The sequence below is a fragment of the Pieris brassicae genome, chromosome 9 (genome assembly GCF_905147105.1).
Source record: "Pieris brassicae chromosome 9, ilPieBrab1.1, whole genome shotgun sequence".
NCBI classification, from domain to species: domain Eukaryota; kingdom Metazoa; phylum Arthropoda; class Insecta; order Lepidoptera; family Pieridae; genus Pieris; species Pieris brassicae.
In genome coordinates this window covers 5,104,466-5,125,079 of record NC_059673.1, presented here as the reverse complement: position 1 = coordinate 5,125,079, position 20,614 = coordinate 5,104,466, and the positions used below count along the sequence as shown (strand labels likewise).

General features: G+C 32.0%; 1 protein-coding gene across 1 annotated transcript in view; it reads left to right on the top strand.

Annotated features, from left to right (window-relative positions):
* The window catches only part of LOC123714681 (Down syndrome cell adhesion molecule-like protein Dscam2), a 120,295-nt gene that overhangs the window by 11,050 nt on the left and 88,631 nt on the right, over positions 1-20,614 (top strand). Inside the window, 1 exon segment of the mRNA XM_045669047.1 lies at positions 2,673-2,844. Coding sequence (XP_045525003.1) covers positions 2,673-2,844 — 172 coding nt within the window.

Below are 20,614 nucleotides of genomic sequence, written 5' to 3'. Positions count from 1 at the left end.
TTAAACGTATTTCTTAAAGTAATCTATTTAAGACGTTAATTAAATTATAGGAATTATTCATAGGCTTTTATTGCCATCAAACATTAAAATCTCGAGAAATGTAATACATTATTTATAAGGAGATTTAGTTAGGGCAATCATTGTAATTTATTTTTAGATTAAGTTAAGGAAGAGTTTTTCCAAAAGGTATCAATAATACTTTTTGACTTAAGTGAGTAGTAAGATGAGATTACCACTGTTCATGCTGTTCATTGACTGATTAGTGGTAATGTTACGGCACATGTAATTATTTTTGATGTATCTTATCATTATCCATTTGGCAAAAGGACACAGTGGTGTATAGTATCAATGCAGTGTTAACATAGTAGAAATTGACTTAACGACTTTATGCAATTAAATCACCGCGATTCATGTTTGGATTTTTCTATATTTCTAAACCCTTTCGTCTAGGAGTCTATAAAACATAGTATGTAGGATATGGTTTTAATGCTTTTGAAGTGAAACTTCTTCATCGGCGTTGGAAATAAATTTATCGTCACATTTTCGGTTAGGCGTCACTTTTTTCGTTAACGCGTCATGATTTTCTTGTCCCTACCACGGTTGATTCGAAGAGTACTTTCTCCAGTGGAATAGGGACAGCATGTCTTTTAACAATGATAGTAATAATTATATTACAATTAATGAAATTCTGTAATAATCGTAGTAGTAATTAGGTAAAATGAAATAATTGTAATATTTGTATTCACGATATGACAATAAAAGCCTTTTGTTAAACTCTATCTAATTTAACGAACATTTTTCCAAAAATGAGGTCATAAAGAAGTTTCACATCTTACATGTGTACGTGTACACGCACAAATTTTTTCAATTGACTTTTCAGTCTGATAGGGTTCACAGGATATTTTCATTTAAAGACTATAAAACTTTGTTCAACAAGACATAAGAAACTCAGTACTCGTTAAAGAACTTACAAGTGTAGTAGAAAAAAACAATTTTCATAAGAGCCAGTTTTAATCTTCGACTTCCGTTCTCTCTGTGACCTAAAAAGTTTCAACTTAGCTCAACTATACATGAGGGAGTTGCGGGAAAGGAATTCCGTGTGATTGTGTGCGTTTATTGTTCCCATATGTGTGTATCCACATATAACATTTTGATTAAAGTATTGTTTATAATTCTTGAGTAATTGTTGTTTCTATATTGTCTAAGTATTTAAAAGCGTAAGCAGGCTAATTTAAGATGCAGGCCTAAATGTTATAGGGGTTATTCTGGATTTATGCATATCTGTATTTTATTATAGCAATTATCTTCAATCTCGGACTAAAAGATGAAATATATCTGAGCCCTGTAATAATAATAGTATGGTGAAGGAACATTATACCTATTAATTTAAGAATAATTATCCGGCACATTGAAAACTTAACACACCGTAAAAAAAAAATATTTTTTTCCAATAAAAATATAACGTATATCCTTGATTACTTATGATTGAACAATAAATTCTGTTTATATAACAAGTAGTGAAGGTTCTGACAGATATTCTATTTCAATCGCAAAACTTCCTCCCATGTAATCAAATCCACGTTTCGAAACTAAATATGGAGCAGATAGCCATTTTATTTGATATATTACGAACATTATTTGATACGAGTACAATAGTTTTGCGTGAGTTTTTAGCAATTATTTGGAACTACCGGTCGTATATCGTTAATAGGAAATTTGAGATATTTTACTAAAAATCTCTTATATAACAAAACAGATTAAAATATAAACATGGTCTAGTCTTATATTATCATAAATCTCGATGTACTGTTTCAAAGACATATTGGTGATTTTAGTGATACAGGTGATTTCAATAACAATAGTATTGCCTTTGATTTTGTGCGATAAAGTAACTAATAACTATTTTAGTACAAACATTTAGATCATCCTTGCGTTTTAATGCAACGCCGTGTAAAAACGCGCGTTAATTGAGAAACTCAGCTAAGTTTATTGCAATCAATAAATATTATTATGTATTAGTAAATTAGATAAGGTAATCCGGAAGTGATCCGGAATAATACAGTGCGAGAGTCTTTTGCCGGCCCATTTCTGACTCAAGTTTTTAATACAATAAACTCGTATGTATTCAAATCAAACGGAAACCCCGTTTTTTTTAGAAGTAAGTTAGTTAAAAATACCTAATTAAATGGCGTCGTTAGAAGACCCCGGAGATATTATCCAAAGCTTTAATTTTGTAGCCGAGAGCGGTACTGGAATGACCACTACACTGCTATTTGAATTTCAAACGTCAGTTAACTGTACTGATAGCGGCCAGATTATGGCTTGTATTGTAAAGTTTGGGCTTCGTATGAATAATTGATTCTTATTCTACACGTGAAGTGATGCTAATAATAGGTTCATCGTATTGCTCGATTTTGGTTCGTTTCAATTGGGGTACATAGCGTTTCAGTGCAGTTTATTTAAGTTAATTTAATTATATATTATACTTTGTAGTACTAGGAAACCCTAACGAAAACTGTGATCTATAGTAGTGAAACGAACCTAATAACCATTGCTAATCAAAGCCCTGTTGCCTTAAAGCACATACTATCATTATTTTGATTATTAGTAATGAGGTTTAAAAATATTTAATTAAAATAAAACAATATAGTAAACTTAAATATAAATTTTAGGTGGAGAGGGGCAGGAACATGGGCCAGTGTTCCTGATGGAGCCACCACCGCGTCTTGTGTTCTCAAATAGTACTGGTTCTAGAGTCTCCTGCGCAGCACATGGCTTTCCCTCACCGCAGATATCCTGGCAGCTACCGGATGGCACGCAGCTTGATGATGCACCAGGACTAAGGTTAGGAAGATTATACTTATTTTTAAATAACTCGCATTTAATTAAATTGTTGTGTATTATATCAATGTAGTTATAACAGAGCAAGATTAATAGCAATTGGTAAAATATAATTTTACCAATTTATTGTTGTTGTTGTTAATTTATGTATTGTTGTAGTTGTTTACCAAAACGTCGCGTCTTTATTAAGTATTTGCTACCTAGATATGTCTATAGAAATGATAGGTTGTCAAAGAACTAAAAATACATTTCCTTTGTTTTATTTTCGTTCCAGGATATAAGACATATACAATTATTATGAATATGTTCTAACAAATACGATATCCAATAAGCATTACTGTTATGATAACAAATAAGAGGGTATGAAATTTTAAAGTGGAACGTATTTCGCTAAAGTAGTTGCGAATTTAAAACTCGAAGATTTCGAAATTCGTTTTCGGTCTCTTCGCTTGAATCGACAGCAATTCAAAGTAGCTTTTCCATATTTCATATTTCACCATCTTCGTGTCCGCGCGTCTCTATATTCGGATAATTTTAAAGGTAACCTACTTTATAACTTTGTGAGCTTTTGAAGATTGAATCGATTATGTAGCCCTCATCCAAGTTATAATCAGCTATCGATTGTCTTGATTATTGGTAAGGTCAAATTTATATATTATAGGATATATAGTGTCAGAGCGTGAAGTAATTTGTTTATGGTTTCTATGTTATTATTTAGATAAAGATTTTTGACATACGATGCACAGTTGCTAACCGTTGCTACAATATTTACCGTGTGGGTGGTCAAAATAAATTATCATTAAAAAATATTTTGGTTAACATAAATTTAGTTATAAAATTACTTAGAAATATTTATTTGTTCAAATCCCGAATTATCAAATTGAGAATTAGGCAAATATATTTCTTTCATATTGTCTAATGAAGTCCTACGTCCCCATGGGATCAACTCAGCACCTCAGAGCTGCTGTACAAACCACTAAGCCACCAAAAAAGTTTCGCTCCTAGATGTACTTAGTTGAGTTACTCAAAAATTGCCTTTAATAAACTATCTTGTTAGAACTGTTGCATAAGTTTCTCACTATATAATATCAACATATACTATAATAATAACGGCTAGAAATAACGTTCCGCAGTACAAAGACAAGAGACGATAGAAATGTAAATATTTCATAAGTGTGAAGGAACAAAGCCGGATCAAGCAAAGGCTTCGCTTCCACATCATATACATATTTATTGCTGATCCTTCAACTACTGTTTCAGTTCAGTATTTCATTACGTATTTATTATGTATTTTCTTAGCTTTGTTAAGCAGTACCAGAGGTATTAATTGTAGTATGAAAGTTCAACTATCTTGACTTAATAATCAGCGTTCGTTTTAGTAAAAATAATAATAATACATTTATATTAGCGCTCCTTGAATTTTTTTTGTATCACAGATAATTTATTTAAGTAAGACAGCGATTGACGCATATTACGGAGTTATGCTATAATATAGTCCAGAACTATTCATTAAAATAAGATCTGTCTCTTTGTCTTGCACAAGCTATCTAGGCATTTCTTTTTCACAGAGTTAAGGACTGATTCGCATTTTAAAAATAAAATTCATACTACGTAAAGTTCTAGTTTGCAGAATTTGTAGGCGGATCGATGGCAAGCCTCTCGCAACAAAACTTAACAACGTGAAGAATACTCTACAACTCCGCGCAAGAAATAAACTTTAAAGTAATGCTATTTTTTATATCTTGTGTGCAACTTTTCAATTTCCTCGCAGTTAATTTAAAGTTAAGAGAACGCAGTTTTCTATAGTCTCCCTTTTGTTTTTATTTAATTTTCGCATGCCATAGATACGTCATGGTAATTAAGTTATATGTAACATTATTTCAATGTCGGCTACTGACATGTTCTACTTTTTGTAAGATGGATAAATCATTTTTTTTAATTTAAAAGCTGAATGAAAAAATACATCATAAAAACGACCCGATAATGTTCCTTGAACAAGGTCAATCGGTCTTATCTGTGATTATGTTCAGAATATCGTTACTGCCACCACACACACACACACTTTCCATTAGGGATAGCCAATACTGTTCACACGAGCCTCGTGAAACATAGCCGAAGCACCACTCTAATGATAAACTTTTATTTATTCTTGATCAAAATTAGGCTCTCGGAAAATCCGTGCAATACCCGATAACCCGATATTGTGGGTTTATGTAACACAGCCGAAAACTTCGGAAAGTAACCTCGTGTGTATAGAATTGTAACTACAGGGCCCTACGATGCTTCACTACTACGAGTTGCTACGACTAGATAAGTCTACGGGTCTAATAATTAATAATTTAGATGACATCGCTTGATATCTAAATTGAAACCTCATCATACGTCAACCGCACGCGACGACCCCAGACCACAACACAATTTCAAATGTGGTTTCATCTATACGTGAAAATCATTACTAAATACGTTGCCCTGAATATAAATGTCATCAACAAATGTAGATTACAGAAACAATTAGGTTGTTTGTAATTGTGTTTAGTATAAAAATTCAATGTGTACTTCAACGTAATACACATTCCAATAAAAAAATATAAGGCATTTAATAACACGCTTAATTACTTCAGAGCACAACCTATTCGGACCTCACTCACTCACGATAAATAGATAGTGTTTTTTTAAAGAACAGGGGCCAATTGGCAAGAGGCTCATCTGATGTTAAGTGATACCGCCGCCCATAGACACTCTCAATGCCAGAGGCCTCGTGAGTGCGTTGAACTACCGAAGAATTGGTTCGGAAATGGTTGAGCGGGCAGCTGCCTACAAACAAACTGCCTTGAAAAACGCTCAATTTAGGAATGATGGGCGTCGAGGTGATACGGGTGGAATGTCGTATTCTGGCTCGAAGTCTGATGATGAAACTCAGCTGCAGATACTTAAGTAGAAAATAACAACTATAATGAATGAAAATCTTGCATTAATTGCCACATTAACAGTTCCACAACTTACTTATTAAAAATCTACATGTATATAACTTTCATTTTAGAAATTTGTCTAAAAGTTGGCTACAAAACTATATATAAACTATTAGATGGCTTATACGCTTTATCATTCTTAGCAATAATTAAACAAATTGATAAAGAGATAAATGAGATCTTATATTTTTATATACAATCTCTTGAAAGAGATTTTAGTCTCATAATATTTAAAAAATATAAATATTTAAGTTAACTAAACTTCTTTGAAATATTTTAACATATTAACATTTGAAATAGGGCGTTACTAACGCCCTATTTCAAATGAAAAGGAAATGGAAGGCAAAAATGAAGGGAAATATTCTGCTTCATAATTGCTACATTATGCAATCTTCTTACCTCTGTAGAATACCTCATTTTACATTTCATCTAATATTGGGTAGCTTTTTTACACGTCTGTATATACTAGCAGTGTTCAATAAAAAAATATAATGAGTATGATGCAATTAACTTTTATTTTTCAACGTAGTCACCTATCAGATTTCTACTCCTTGTAACTCTTCTAATAGACCCAAAGGGCTGTATCAAATTCAAATTCTTCCAAGGAGATTCACTTCACTTTTTTCTGGCATTTCACTATTTTAGGAACATCGTAATATAGTCAAATTTACTTAGTTAACGTCGGTGACAAGTGACAGTCACTTTTGTATTGTTAATCAATCAAGAATATGTTTTGTATTTGAATTTGGACATAATACACCCAAACAGTTAACATTTGTTGATAGGTTGCTTACATCAATGTGATTATTTATTGGCAACAACACAACTATTAAAAAGGAATAACCTTTTGGGTCTTGGCCTCAGAGATCTGTATTTGTTTTTTTCAAATAGCTGATCACGTTGTAGGTCTTCTGAGCATGACACATGTTTTTTTATGTAATAGGAGGCAAACGGGCAAGAAGCTCATCTGATTCTAAGCGATACCGCCGCCCATGAACACTCACATTGCCAGAAAGCTCGCAAGTGCGTTGTCGGCTTTTCAAGAATTGGTCTTGAAAGACCCTAAGTCGAATTGGTTCAGAAATACTTCAGTGGGCAGCTAATTCCACATAGAGGTGGTGCGTGGCAAAAACTGCCTTAGAAAACGCTCAGTTGTAGAACGACGGACGTCGAGGTGATACGGATGGTATTTTGTAAATTGCCTTGACGTCCATAACTTATAACTTTTTGAGTCTAAAGTTTCACGATGTTTGTCGTCACCGTGCGAAGGAGTGTCAAATGCGTACATACACCCAAAGTTGATTGGTGCAAGGCCGGGATTTGAACTTATGACTTCTAGAATGAGAATCACAAGCTGATGTCAATAGACAAAAACCGCTAATTAGAGAATAAATAATTAATAGTTAAAAGTTACATTAGTAATTCCAAGTCATTTTATATAACTACACTAAATTTAAGTATATATCATATGTCTATTCTTGCCATAAATACTGAAACAGACAAAAACAATTTTCTATTGCAAATAACATTTATTAATTTTACAGTATATTAGTTTAATACATAAATATAAAATATAAAAAGCTTACTCTAAAGCCAGATATAAATATCGTATAGATTGTGTTAGGGACTCCAAATTATCATGGCGATTAGAGCAAGCCAAGGATTAAGATCGGGATAGTCTTCAGCTCTGATGAAGCCCGAAACGTTCGTTTCCAACCAAGACTGCGTAGACCGAGTTTTATGACCCGGCGCTGAGTCTTTTTGGAAGGACCATTCTTGGTTATTGAACATGGTGTTGTTAAGGGGCTTCACTACCTTCTCAAGAATGGTATCTTGATACACTTGGGCTGATGTTTTGATACCTTTTTCATAGCTAACACCCCACCAAACTATCACTGAAGTCGGATAGTGCCCACGTTGAACTCTGTCCACTAAATGGGAAGCTTTCTTATAGCTTTGAGCATAAATAAGGTCATTTTGTTGTATTGCTAAATTGTAAAAAAAATCTCATCCGTTACACAAAATTTCTGTGACCTCCCTTTGCGTACCGCTTCAGTAGTTAATTCGATTTTATCACCCTATCCTTTTTTCAATATCAGTTAAGAAATTACTATATAGGCTACTAGTCCTAAGTCATCTTTTAAAATACGCGACTCGCACCTAGAAGGTGTTATCATCATCTCCCGAGATAAAATATTTTGCTTTCGGACAAAATTTCTTAGAATTCTTTCCCTTACTGCTTTGTGGACGTGCTACGTGGACGGCCAGATCTTGTTCTGTCACAAACACAGGAGGTCTCGTTGTACCTATTAATATCTCTCTTCTCTTTATCACCCCACTTTATTTTAAAATCGTAAAATATCAATGAACAGTCATATAAAAATGACAGATTACAAATTCAAATATCAATAATTTGTTTATTTTTGTAACTGTATTTATGGCCAGACTAAGTATATTTATCTATTGGGTAATATTTATTTACTACCCACTGTTTAACTATAACCAATTCCAGTTTGTACTATTGTAAATATCATTTTGCTTACATCACACTAATCGTTGCGTTGTCACAGGAAATTGTTATTTTATATTGACGTTTGCGAAAACATCATCATCAATTCAGACCGAACTGGTTAGCCACGTTACTAGTTTTGTTTTTATAATAGAATAAAGATTCCTAAACACAATATTGCAATAACATTGTAACGGCAAACCATAAATTTAAAATGAGTATAGAATCTCCCGAGAACCTCAAAATACCACAATACCCTTATTATTATTATGATTTATTTCCTGAACCCATGTTAAAAGGCTCTAAAGTGTCTTGTATATTTCATAACGTATGGTGGAATTTGTATGTTGTTTACTTAAAATGTTTTATAAATATTTTATTTATAATATACTTCACTGTATGTACACGTCAATACATTCTCCTCTAGGTAACTATGAAAAAATAATCAGGTAAATGTGAGGAATGGAAAATGGCAGGAATTATATAAAGAAAAGTAAATAAGGGAAATGATGAATTAATGGTCAGGCTCCCGTAATTTAATCTGTGAATACAATGTGTTGGGTCATCAAATTAATACTACAAAAAATAATTGTTATTTAAAGGTAAAACAAGGTTTGACAGTTTATTCTTTATACATTTTTTAATTATCTTTTGATTTTGTTTTCAGTTACTGATTTTAATTTCGTAGACCTCAAGTGCATTATATTTTGTTGGTCTCAGTGAATGGCCCCAACAATAGCTGATCCTAGCTTATTTGTATGTTTAAAAATAAATATCGGTAAAAGTCTTAATTTTTGGAAGGTGACCTCTAGTATATAACGTGATACATTTAGACATCTCCCTAAATTTAGTGTACTTACTACCATTAACAAATCCTTTAAACCTACTCTCAAAGACACTCCAGTCCTGTGTTTCTAAATTCAATTCGTAATATAAACAAGTATAAAGTTGCAATTTCCTAAAAGCCCAAGTTTAAAAATAAATTCTGTAGCATTAGGCGGGTTCGCTGGGCGCAATCGATATCACTCTATTTTCAAGCTTTGCACTCGTAGATATAATCGCAATGTCGAAGGTTGCATTCTTCCGTAAGTTTTTCATTTCTGCTTTCTTTGAAAACTGTAATAAAAATATGAAATATATTAAAAAACATAATTTTAAAATCAAAATGAAATAGGGAATCTTGTATGTCCGGTTATGTTTTTATGTGCGACATTAGCAGTTGTTTGTATGTTGAAATAAACCATTGTAACAAACTAAGCAAAACAGAGGACATGTGTGTCAGACGCAAAAATCCATAAGGAAAACATATTAATAAAATGTATCTACCCTATGCCTCGGGTGAACAGAATTTCATATAACTTTATTTATTATTTTTTCACATAAGGTTTCATAATTTGCCGTCTTCGTCCTCGTAAATATGTTATCAGGTAAATACCATTATTAACCACGACCAAATATGTCTCTGTTATACAAGAGTAATGAGCTGGCAAAAGAATTCTTAACCATCTTAAATGAACCTGCTCATTAGTTCCAGACCATTTCCTACTATTCAACTTACGACCTAATGATATATTTTAAGGAAAAAGTTACACTTTTTTTTTGCCATGAAATCTCGGGCAAAAATACGACTTTCTTGAAGCAAGCATTGAGCTCTCTATAAAAAGGAAGCCTTGTTTAACGAATAGTTTTTACCCACATCAATATAAATTCATAATGATCCAAATAAATTATAGCAATATTCTATACAAGCACTAACTGCCTCGTTCGTAGTTATCGTAACAAAAGCCTGCATAGAAATCTATGCACTATTATCTAGAATATTAGAGCCAATGTTGTAAGCATTTATTTGTTAATTTCCCACACCGCAATGACAGTTTTATGTAACGTTTATATCAACTGGGATTTGACTAGGCAAAATAAACAGGGATGGGTATTGCACGTAATGCCGTGCCAAACTTTTATAGGGTACGGTGGTAACCAACCGGAGTCAAACGAAATATACCATCATTTTATCACAGAATAAACATAATTTGATACTGTTTTTAAACAGTCCAACTATTTGATACATGTATTATAAAAGCTTATATATACCGATCGCTCAATACGTAAACTATGAAGCCAGTTATAATTTGTTGGGACATACGTACTGTGGAGTGGTTCAGAACTTAGCGAAGTTTAATTTGCGTCTTCTGAACGTCATGCCGAAGATAAGCGAGTTAGAACTAATCCAAGTTCTCACTCGCCTACAATTCTGTCCTACGTGACTTTAATTCCTACCAAATATATCCTGATTTACATTGTCAATTTATATCTTTACATGTGTTGGGTTTGGTTGACCACTCCTTATTGAAATTGTATGTATGTTTACAAGAAACTCCCAAGCGAAATTAGAGAATTATCACTGAATAAATTAAAAGCTATCTTTAAACGCAAATTAATCAAAAAGCTTTTTATAAATTTAAAGAATATTTAAATGATCCTAATCCTTAGGGATTGATTTGCTCCAGTCCAAACAATTGTATGACTCAAAACTTGGCGATTAAAAAGAGTGGGGGTGAGTTTCTTGCCAGTTCTTCTTACCCGCTCCACGCCCTTGACTTGCGAACTGGTAGTAAATGTAAACGTAGAATCAATTTAATATATTTTTGTTGACGTTCATAAGTGTACTTGTTTAATTATATAAATAAAGTTATTTTGAGTTTGAGTTTCATTATCGAAGCAGAGCACGATATAATCTATGTAGTAAAAACAGAAGTACCGAATCAAATAGCTCTATTGATATTTCGACAAGAATTTACCAGCCTGACATACGTAGATTTTTTAGTTTAAGACATGTTGTTTGTCACAACGTTTTCAATTACCGTACGGCGATGTGTAAAATTAATTGATAATGGTAATTTTAAATACGTCAGGCTTGACTACACAGTCAAAACTACTGTTGCGCCTTCAATATTGTCTCTGCTATTATTAATATTGATTAGAAACCCAGATTAACTCTGCTCCAAATATTAAAGTAGCAATCAAAAACTTTATAAATACATATAGTATTAGGACCAGAGTAAGGTACGTAAGAACATGTTCCGTTGCATATTTTTTAGTATTTTCAATGAAATATTTTTTTTTTCAATTTTATCACAGTTAATTATTTATGTATCTTATACGTTTTTACTCTAGTAAAAATAGTAGGCTTTAAAGTCTGTTATATAGTCGCACATTATGTCAAGTTATTAATTTATTCAATATATTTTATCAATTAAATTTATTTTTGAAACAATAACGATTTAGTTTAGGTATAAATGTGTTGCTACATGATCATTAAAGCGTTCAATGTTGTGAAAGCAAGCCGCTACTACTTGTTGTTTCTGCTTCAATGGTGTTTAATATTTTACAATTATTGTATTTTAAACATCAAATTTTACCTCATAGTATAAAATATTTTCCTGTGTCCTGTATAAGCAATGTTAGACTAGCAGCCAAGCGTTCTTGGGTAGAATGCCTGGCGAACACCGAGGGCGTGTGAAGGGCTGAGGTGTTTTAGTGGGCGGGGTCTCGCTACCCCTCTGAATTGCAGAAGGATTTGAGTGTAGACCTAGCCCCACGTCAAGCTCGACATCCTTAGCCTGCCTGCGTTAGCGCATTTTCAGGTAATTAGAAAAAAACCTGTAAAGCCAGAGACTCTAAACCCGTGCGAATAAAGAGACGCGCATTTGAATTCCGATAATTCTTCCCTCTGAACCATAATCACAAAAACGAAAAATTTAATTTAGTATGTATTAAATGCAAAAGATGATTAAGTTAAGTTTGAACGTTATTGTCTATAATATTCAAGAATGTAACCTAGTATTAATGGTTTATGAAACAGATACGAAAATATGTCTGGCCTAACGGGACTTCACACAATATCTTGGTGACGTTTTCACGATGTTTTCTAAACAAGTGTACTTTGTGTATGTGAGCTCGCATAAAACGTGGTGAATTAGTGTTTGTACTTTAGACGGTTGACGCAGGCGGATTGAATTATGGACCCTTTCAACATATTGCTCATAGCTCGTATATTATTTACGTCGCGTGAGGATTTTACCTTTTAAATTCTTTTGTGTACGTCATTATCTCCTGACTGCGGGTTTAAGCGTATTAAAATATTCATATTTTGGACATATGGGATAAGGCAGCTAAAATTTTCTTTTGTTCTACCGGACTAATTTTCCTCGATCAAATTATGTGTAATTAATAGTCTGCAGTGATCTATAATAACTTATTTCAACATTTACAGAATGTAAAGTTACTGCTAAATCAAAAGAAAAATTCTGAGTACAGCATTATAAAAGTATAACGGTGAATTTATTTAAATTATGTTAATTTGTTTCATAAGAAAATGCTTTCTTTGCATAAATAATTGAATTAATATCTTATATGAAGAAAATCACAACTTGTTAGTATTAAAGAGAATTACGATAAAGAGAAAGCAATAAGCAGAGAGCTTAAGGTTTTAAAGCAACTTTGTGTTGAAACTGGAATTCTGCACTTGAAAACTTTAACGTACATTTTAATTTCAAAGTAATTTTTCTTTTCTCGGACAGTGTATTTCCTCGAGTCGCTAACACATTTTTTTCTTTTTTTAATTATACTGTACTAACACTTAGTTACTAAAATACGAAAATATTTCTACCAGCTCTTTTTGTCACTGGCAACTTTTTAAGACTAGACATCGTAGACCGTAGCTCGTGTCGTAGCATGTCGTAGGTTGAACTTCAGTCAAATAACAGAAAACTTCTTTCAGTTTCCACACCTATAGGCTATACACATACCCATACCTATTAGCATACCAAAAATATTGTGATATATAAATACTTAGTTTATAATTTTTAATTAAAAATAAATAATTGGACTGTTAGTGTAATATTTTAAGGCATTTTATTCCATTATTTTAATTAACACTCTGTAAACAGGTTAAAAGTATTAAGAAGGTAATGTCACAAGAAGCAGAAAACGTTTCCAAACAATTGCAACTTTACTGAATCTGGAAGTTTTAAATATTTCATAGGATTTAATAAATTTAAAAATAAATCGATATACATATTTTTTTATTATTATTAAGAAAACATAATGAATTTATTTTATCACGTAAACCTTGTAATTTACTGAAATATGATGTACATCTCCAATTAATATTATCTTTCTCTTTTATTCTCCATTCTTAAAAATTGGGACCGTGGGAAAAAAAAGAAAAGCATTAATATTATTTTTTGCAAGGATGATGTCTATTACAACTGTATTTATCGAGAAATTATTAGAAACTTTTCGGTTTTAAAAAAGCTATATTCTATATACTTATACTAGTTAGTGTAATGGAACATTTTAACTCACAAGACGTATAACATACGCGAAAGTAGAAATTTAGTTTCGGCGCTCCTCATACACAGCTGTAATGTGTCAGCCCCACCATCCGCCAAATCTAATAAGTCTACTAATAAATCGCATAAATATCGCTACCATCAAATAGCATAGCATTGCTGCATTTTGTCATGTTAAAATATAGAACGTATAAGTAGAAGCAGTAAGTATGTATATCCTATGATTACACAAGGATCACACTCCGGCGCTAACAAGCTCGATTTTTTGTAAAGTACACAACGAGGTCGCCGGACAAATGATCCGTCAGCGAGATTTACGACATGTCGGAAACTTTGGCGACACGACACCACGACCGAATTTATCTAGTGCACTACAAAAAATTGCTTTAAACCGGTTGAATTTTAGCCGTTTTAGATAAGCAATTCATAAGTTTAACATGAAATTATTTTTTAAGTATCAGTTATAGTACAATAGTTAAATAACATTTGTCATGTTAAGTGACAAGAGATTAATAACAAAACATATATACATTCACAATACACAACTGACTGTAGAAGTAATAAGTAATATAAAAGCCTCATAGTTCCTGTAAGTTTATTTTCCTTAAAAACATAAATCCTATCACTTAACATCAATTGAAATTCCTTTTCTAGCTATAAACAATATATTTCTTGAAAACTACATATAAATGCCTATATCGGTATTTTTAGTATGAAAACCCTGACCTAGCTATAAAAGGATTCTCGTTTTGGACAAAAACGTGAAGTCCCGTATGACCATTGCTTGTGTCATTTAATTAGCAAACATTGCGTTTAACCCGGAGGAGATACACTCGTAGTGAGGCGCATTTGGCTGTTAATTAAATCAGAGCTTATCAATCAATTAAGAATTGTCAGTCAGTCAGTAGAAGTTCTACTGACTGACTGACAAACTCGATCTTATGGTAACTATGTATGTAACTGTATGTATGTTTTATTAAGAATATTTTTGCTTCTGTATCTAGAGTAGTTAAAAGATATGTTGAGTAGTGAGACTTAAAATATCCAGGATATGGATTGTTTTGGAATGTACACATCCTGTATGTAGATCAAGGATCAAGGAAATAAATATAATAAGTTTTAACCTTAGTCAAATACACAGAACCTTATTTTGTGAGCTATGACCTCAAAAGTCGTATATTTGAAATAAATAGAACATAAAACAATATTATATATTACAATACAAAAATAACGCGGCATTTTCTGCGCTAATTTTTGCTGCGGAAATTCTGTTACTATATAGGTCAAGCTTTTTGTTTCCTTTGTTACTTGCGAAATGTAACATGTTTAATCTAATTTCTGAGGGAGTGTTATAGTAATAATATACTTTTAAAGTAAATAACGCGAACATGAATCAGTTTTTAAAACAATATAACTCAGAGGTCCAATTTCATTGTTGGCAAAAATATATTACTTTTAGTACATACAAAACATACAAAAGTTATTTCATTGCCATCATTGGGCTATACTAAATTTTAGATAAATAGCTAAATTTATTACTCTGGTTTCTGATTATAATTCCTATTTTATAGTACGATTTAAATATCTTACTATATGTTGTTATATGTTATCTATATATAATATATTATTATAAACGTCAAGTACAGTACACTATTAAACCAAAGTTTACCAGTTTATGTTGTAAAAGGTAAAAGTAGGTCAACTTTCAACGTGATATATGTTAAAATGAATATGAACATTGACAATGTTCCAAGACAACGTTGTGGGCTCCTTAGTTTAGACCTATATTTATTTATTGTATAAATGGAAGTTGGTGTGGTAGAAACACAGTTTTTCTGTCCACCAGGACATCGACATATTTAAATCATTAACATAAATACTAAGGCCAGTGACATATAAACCATAACATTACAACAATAAAACCATTAAAATTCCTGTTCTTGTCGAAAATTCTCATTTGAATACAGGATGAGTTCTTATATGAGTCATAGGTCTGATTAGCACAATTTTTGTTATGCATAACTTATAATTGTTTGATTTATGTAATATTCTTTTTTAATTTAACATTGTTTCTTGTTATATTCGACTATTTACTTCAAATTACCAATCATTCCTCGGACAGTTTCTCACTTAGTACATGTAATAACTATATTATAATCACACAATATTAAAGAGATATAATTACATTGCATTCACACAATTTCGAAAAAGAAATCTAAAGCGGTATTACAACTATTAATATACCTCCAGGGTGTCGTGAATAGTGTCGTAAAAGAGAAGACTAACGGATATTTAGAACCCAATATCCGCGGTCCAAGTAAACATTTGCTTTTAGTTCTAGTTTGTATGAAATCGTAAATGAAAAAAGTAATATTTGTATATGTACATAGGCGAAAGTCAAAACGTCGATCAAAAAACTAATAACAAAAAAATAATACTTACCAGCATCTAACTATTTGTTTAATGTAAACATTTTTAATTTGACAATTTCATAGCATGTAGTAATTTACGGTTTTTTAAGTTACATTTAATTAAATACATAAGACACACAAGCACAAAATTTAACTTAAATCACGCACATACCTAGCATACCACTAATCACACTACTAATCACTAATCACCTACAATCAGAACTAAATACGGTTGGACAAATTATTTTGAAGCAAGTCTTTACAATACGCCTCCTGAGACACGGGAAATCGTAGCAGTGGGTCCATTGTTCCAAATACGCCTGCTAAGCTTTTTGGTAGTAACGTACGAAGGTGGCGTAATATATGTATGTTACTTTTTATGTTTAATTTTTTTTATGTGAGTGTTTATTCCTATTATTATTCTAATTCTTGCCAGTGCAAGATCCCGAGTATCTGGGATTGCAATTGCACAGATACACAAATTTAATGTCGAATATTTCCGTTAGACAGAATATAGAACACTTATTATTTACAATGTGGGTAAGTTTCAACATTGAGGTACTAACAATTATGTACGGGCGAGGGAATTATTATGTATCTATTGGAATCAGTATCCTTATTAACTCATCATTTATACTTAATAATAAGCTGCATTATCAAGCACCTTCCCCCACCTTTGTAACAAGCTATTTGATTCTTTCTATCAATAGATTACGCTGTAATAAAAATAATCAGATGTTTACGATCTATAATGACCTTAGATTCTAGTGAATGATAATATGTCAGTTCAGTTTGAAACTATATAAAAGTAGCTTCTTAAACCACGCGCGTTTCCGCCTGACTACGTCCGCTTCGTTAAATCTATAAAATATGTTTTATTAAAGTGAGTTAAGATATCCTGATGTAACAAAGCTGTCGTGTCCTATTGTTCCCATAATGTACTCTTTGTTCCACCGCAACGCGACGGAATGAGATTCATGCTTGCCCCCGGCTATTCATGTGTTAAGTGCCCTTTAGACGTCTGATACGAAATACATGTGATGCAGGTTTTTATAACTCTCCATAGAGTCTTTTGAATATTTGTTGGCCTTTTACGCTTAGGCAAACGAGGAAATTTGTGGGCTCTTTGAAATGGTTTGGTAAAAAAAAAGTTGTATAGAAGAAGTTTGAAGTGATTTTTTTGCTGTTTAGAAATTCGTAGAGGGTTTTCCTATATATATATATATAACTTTTTTCGATATGACTGAAAAATATCCTAATAAGATAAAATGCCTACATTAACAGAATCAAGTCATGTCTCATTACAGAATAATATTAAAGACGAACTTTCATATGTCTTAAATTTGTGTCGTACATTCGACTTTCAAAAATGCAGTCTACAGAACTTCAAATAAAGAAAATTGAATTCACCGGGTTAATGGCCGTGTAACAGACTCGGGCTTCAAAGTACACGTCAAAAGGGTAAATAATTTCATTCCGAACTGAAACCTCTCTAATTATGAAGAGCAAGTGCAACCTTTGAGTTGTAATTTAGGTAATATTCATCCATAATACTGAGGATTAAGGTATACTTTTGTTGGGCGTATTGTAGAGGAGATAATTTTGTCATGCCTGGCGTAGTTGAGCTTTGTTGCAATACGCAACGATGGTTTTAAATGACAGTTCATCTCCTACAGTTACGCGTTCAAATTAAGTTGGTATTGAATTATTCACACAATTATTGGGCAAATAAACATTATCTGATAACTTATAAGCCAAGGACATTCTTCACACATGTCGATACCAAGTAATATGGTCAAATATAACGTTGCCTGATATTTCTTACATAAATCTCATAGTTATAGTAAGATAAATGTTCTAGAACTTTTATAGTAATCAAGAGCACTATAAACGCCCAGGACGTTATTTAATAATAGATTTAACTTGCGACTTTGCTTACTCTAAAGCTAATTTGCAACACTATACAAAACTTAATGTTTAGTTTTTGCTAATCATAATTGCGTTATCACTTTCAATGCGAATTTGCATTGCCTCAAGACTTAAGTTTCAATAAATATGTTTATATACAAATATGTATCTTATGTACAGAGCATTTAGACATCAACACCTTGTGAACTAATGTAAACAAGTGCCGGTATGTTAAGAAATTATTGTATATAAAATATTATAGTATATATGAAATCAAATGTTGCTATAATAGAATGCGATAATTTAATTATAATTGTTGAAACCATAGCGCCTGTTTGTCGCCGAAAATTTCCAACGCATCATAAATCATGGACGACAAACCATTAATTTGGATCGTGTTATATAAAAACGTTAAAGGTATAATTTTTCAAGCAAATATTTGCTAGTTTATCACGATATTTAAATAAGAGTATTTTTATTTCATCATTATAGCTGCCACACCCTTATTTTAAAAATAGTCTCTCGGTGCAACCGTTTTAATTAAAGTACTCGTTTGTCTCTATTTATTAAAGTAAAAGCAATTAAGTGGAAAGAGACCACATACTATTGCAATCAGATTAATTTAGTTTTAATAAATAATGAGTTTAGTATATAGAAAATTATCCGCCTCTTTTATATTCTACGCGAAATGTATTTGGATATGATTCAATCCACTAATGGAAACAAGGGCTAGGTAACTCACTCTTTAGTGTTTCTCTAGGAATCTGGTGACCAATACCATTAAACCACCTCAGATATTTCGAATAGGACTGCATTACGAATCCGATTAATCTTCTACATGACAATTACACGGTGGACTCCGTCGTATATCTATTGTATGCTTTTAACAATAATTGACGGTGCTTACGCGAGCACTATACAGTTATAAAATATATAGCAAATTTATTACATTATCTCTATTATAATTTTGAATACATAGAAATTTGAAGACCACGTTTTCTGAATGACACTTGAAATATCGAGTTATGTAAATATCCTAAAATCACGTTTATTATAGATCAAGTACTTTTTATTCATCTACCGTAAAATATAGTTTTATAACACATAGCGATATTATTCGTGAAATATGATTTAACACAAGGGTATTGAATAAGGAAAGCATGACTCGAGACGTCCTAATGATGTGCCCTTTGAGTGTTGGTCCATGAACATTGAAGACGAGGAATTGAAACAAGTGGATCAAGTTATAGGCTGTTGCTTGGTTTCTTATATTTTATAGAACACTGCAGGGCCGGTGGCTCACCTGATGTTAAGTAATACCACCCATGGTCACTCTCAATTCCGTTGTCAGAACGCTGTTTTCTTGAAGAACCCTAAGTGGAATTGGTTCCGAAATACTTCGCGGCCAAAACTGCCTTAATACGTTCTGTTGTGGAATGACGAACGTCTTTGTGGAATTTCGTATTCTTCGTATATATAACAAGCACCGGCCGTGATCAACAAGTAACACTTTTCTAAAGACGAAGTATCTAATACGATTTTAATAGATATATTTACTGTTTATATAAACTGAACATAAATACATACATTATGTTAGGTTAAAAAATATATTGCTGTTAAATTTGGTAGCAAGGAGATTAAAAATTTATAGTATTTTGGATATAGAATTCCCCTGGATTGTATATATGTGAAAGTAAAGGTAATCTTTATTGATGGTATAAAATAGAAACCTATTGGTTTTAATATTCCCAAATAAATAATTTAAATTTGTAGAAAACAACCTTAAATTATAGATAATTCCAATATAGTAATAATAATTCGTACTTTCTTTCGTATTCCATCAATATTTTTACTGCATCATTCATTCGATAAACAAAATTTTACCTCAATAAGTAATGGCTGTAATGCAAAATATTTTTTTGTATGCAATGTACATATTTATAAATAATTATCCAAGGAAATATCAACTGAAATCGAATGTACTTTACAATATCCATAGTCATATATTTGTTTGGGACAGGTACCTAAATATAGTTGTCATTTTAACGTTGTTTTACGGTGCAGCGTTTTGAGAATCCCGCTCATCTCTTATGGCTAAATGCGACACTATTGTCGTTTACCGCGTGGGAGCGATCAGGTTGGATCCGTCGGGTCACATCAGTGTCACTTCGGGGATCCTAGTAATGGGGTCGTTCTTATTGTATCCTAAATAATAACCGAATAAAAATAAACACAAATGATTAACAACCCAAAAACACAGATGATAATAAAAGTAAACTAAAAAATGTAGGGCAGTCAGAATAACAACAGTTTTTTCCAGACTACTCAGACGGAGAGGCGGCCAATAGTGACATTGCACTCACATCAAGGGTAGAAAGTTTATTGCTTTTACACGATAACTAGAGTTCACTCTGAATAAAAAAATTCAGTTTTCCTTAATCAGAAACTGGACGATTCAAATATTTGCAAGCAAAACTATATTTTATATGGAAAACACACATTTCATAGTACGCGCCTATGACTTATTTAAACTATACAATATTGTTCATATTGAGTTTGTTTATAAGACACTAAATAACAAATTTATAACAATATTATATATACTTGTACTAAGAACTAATA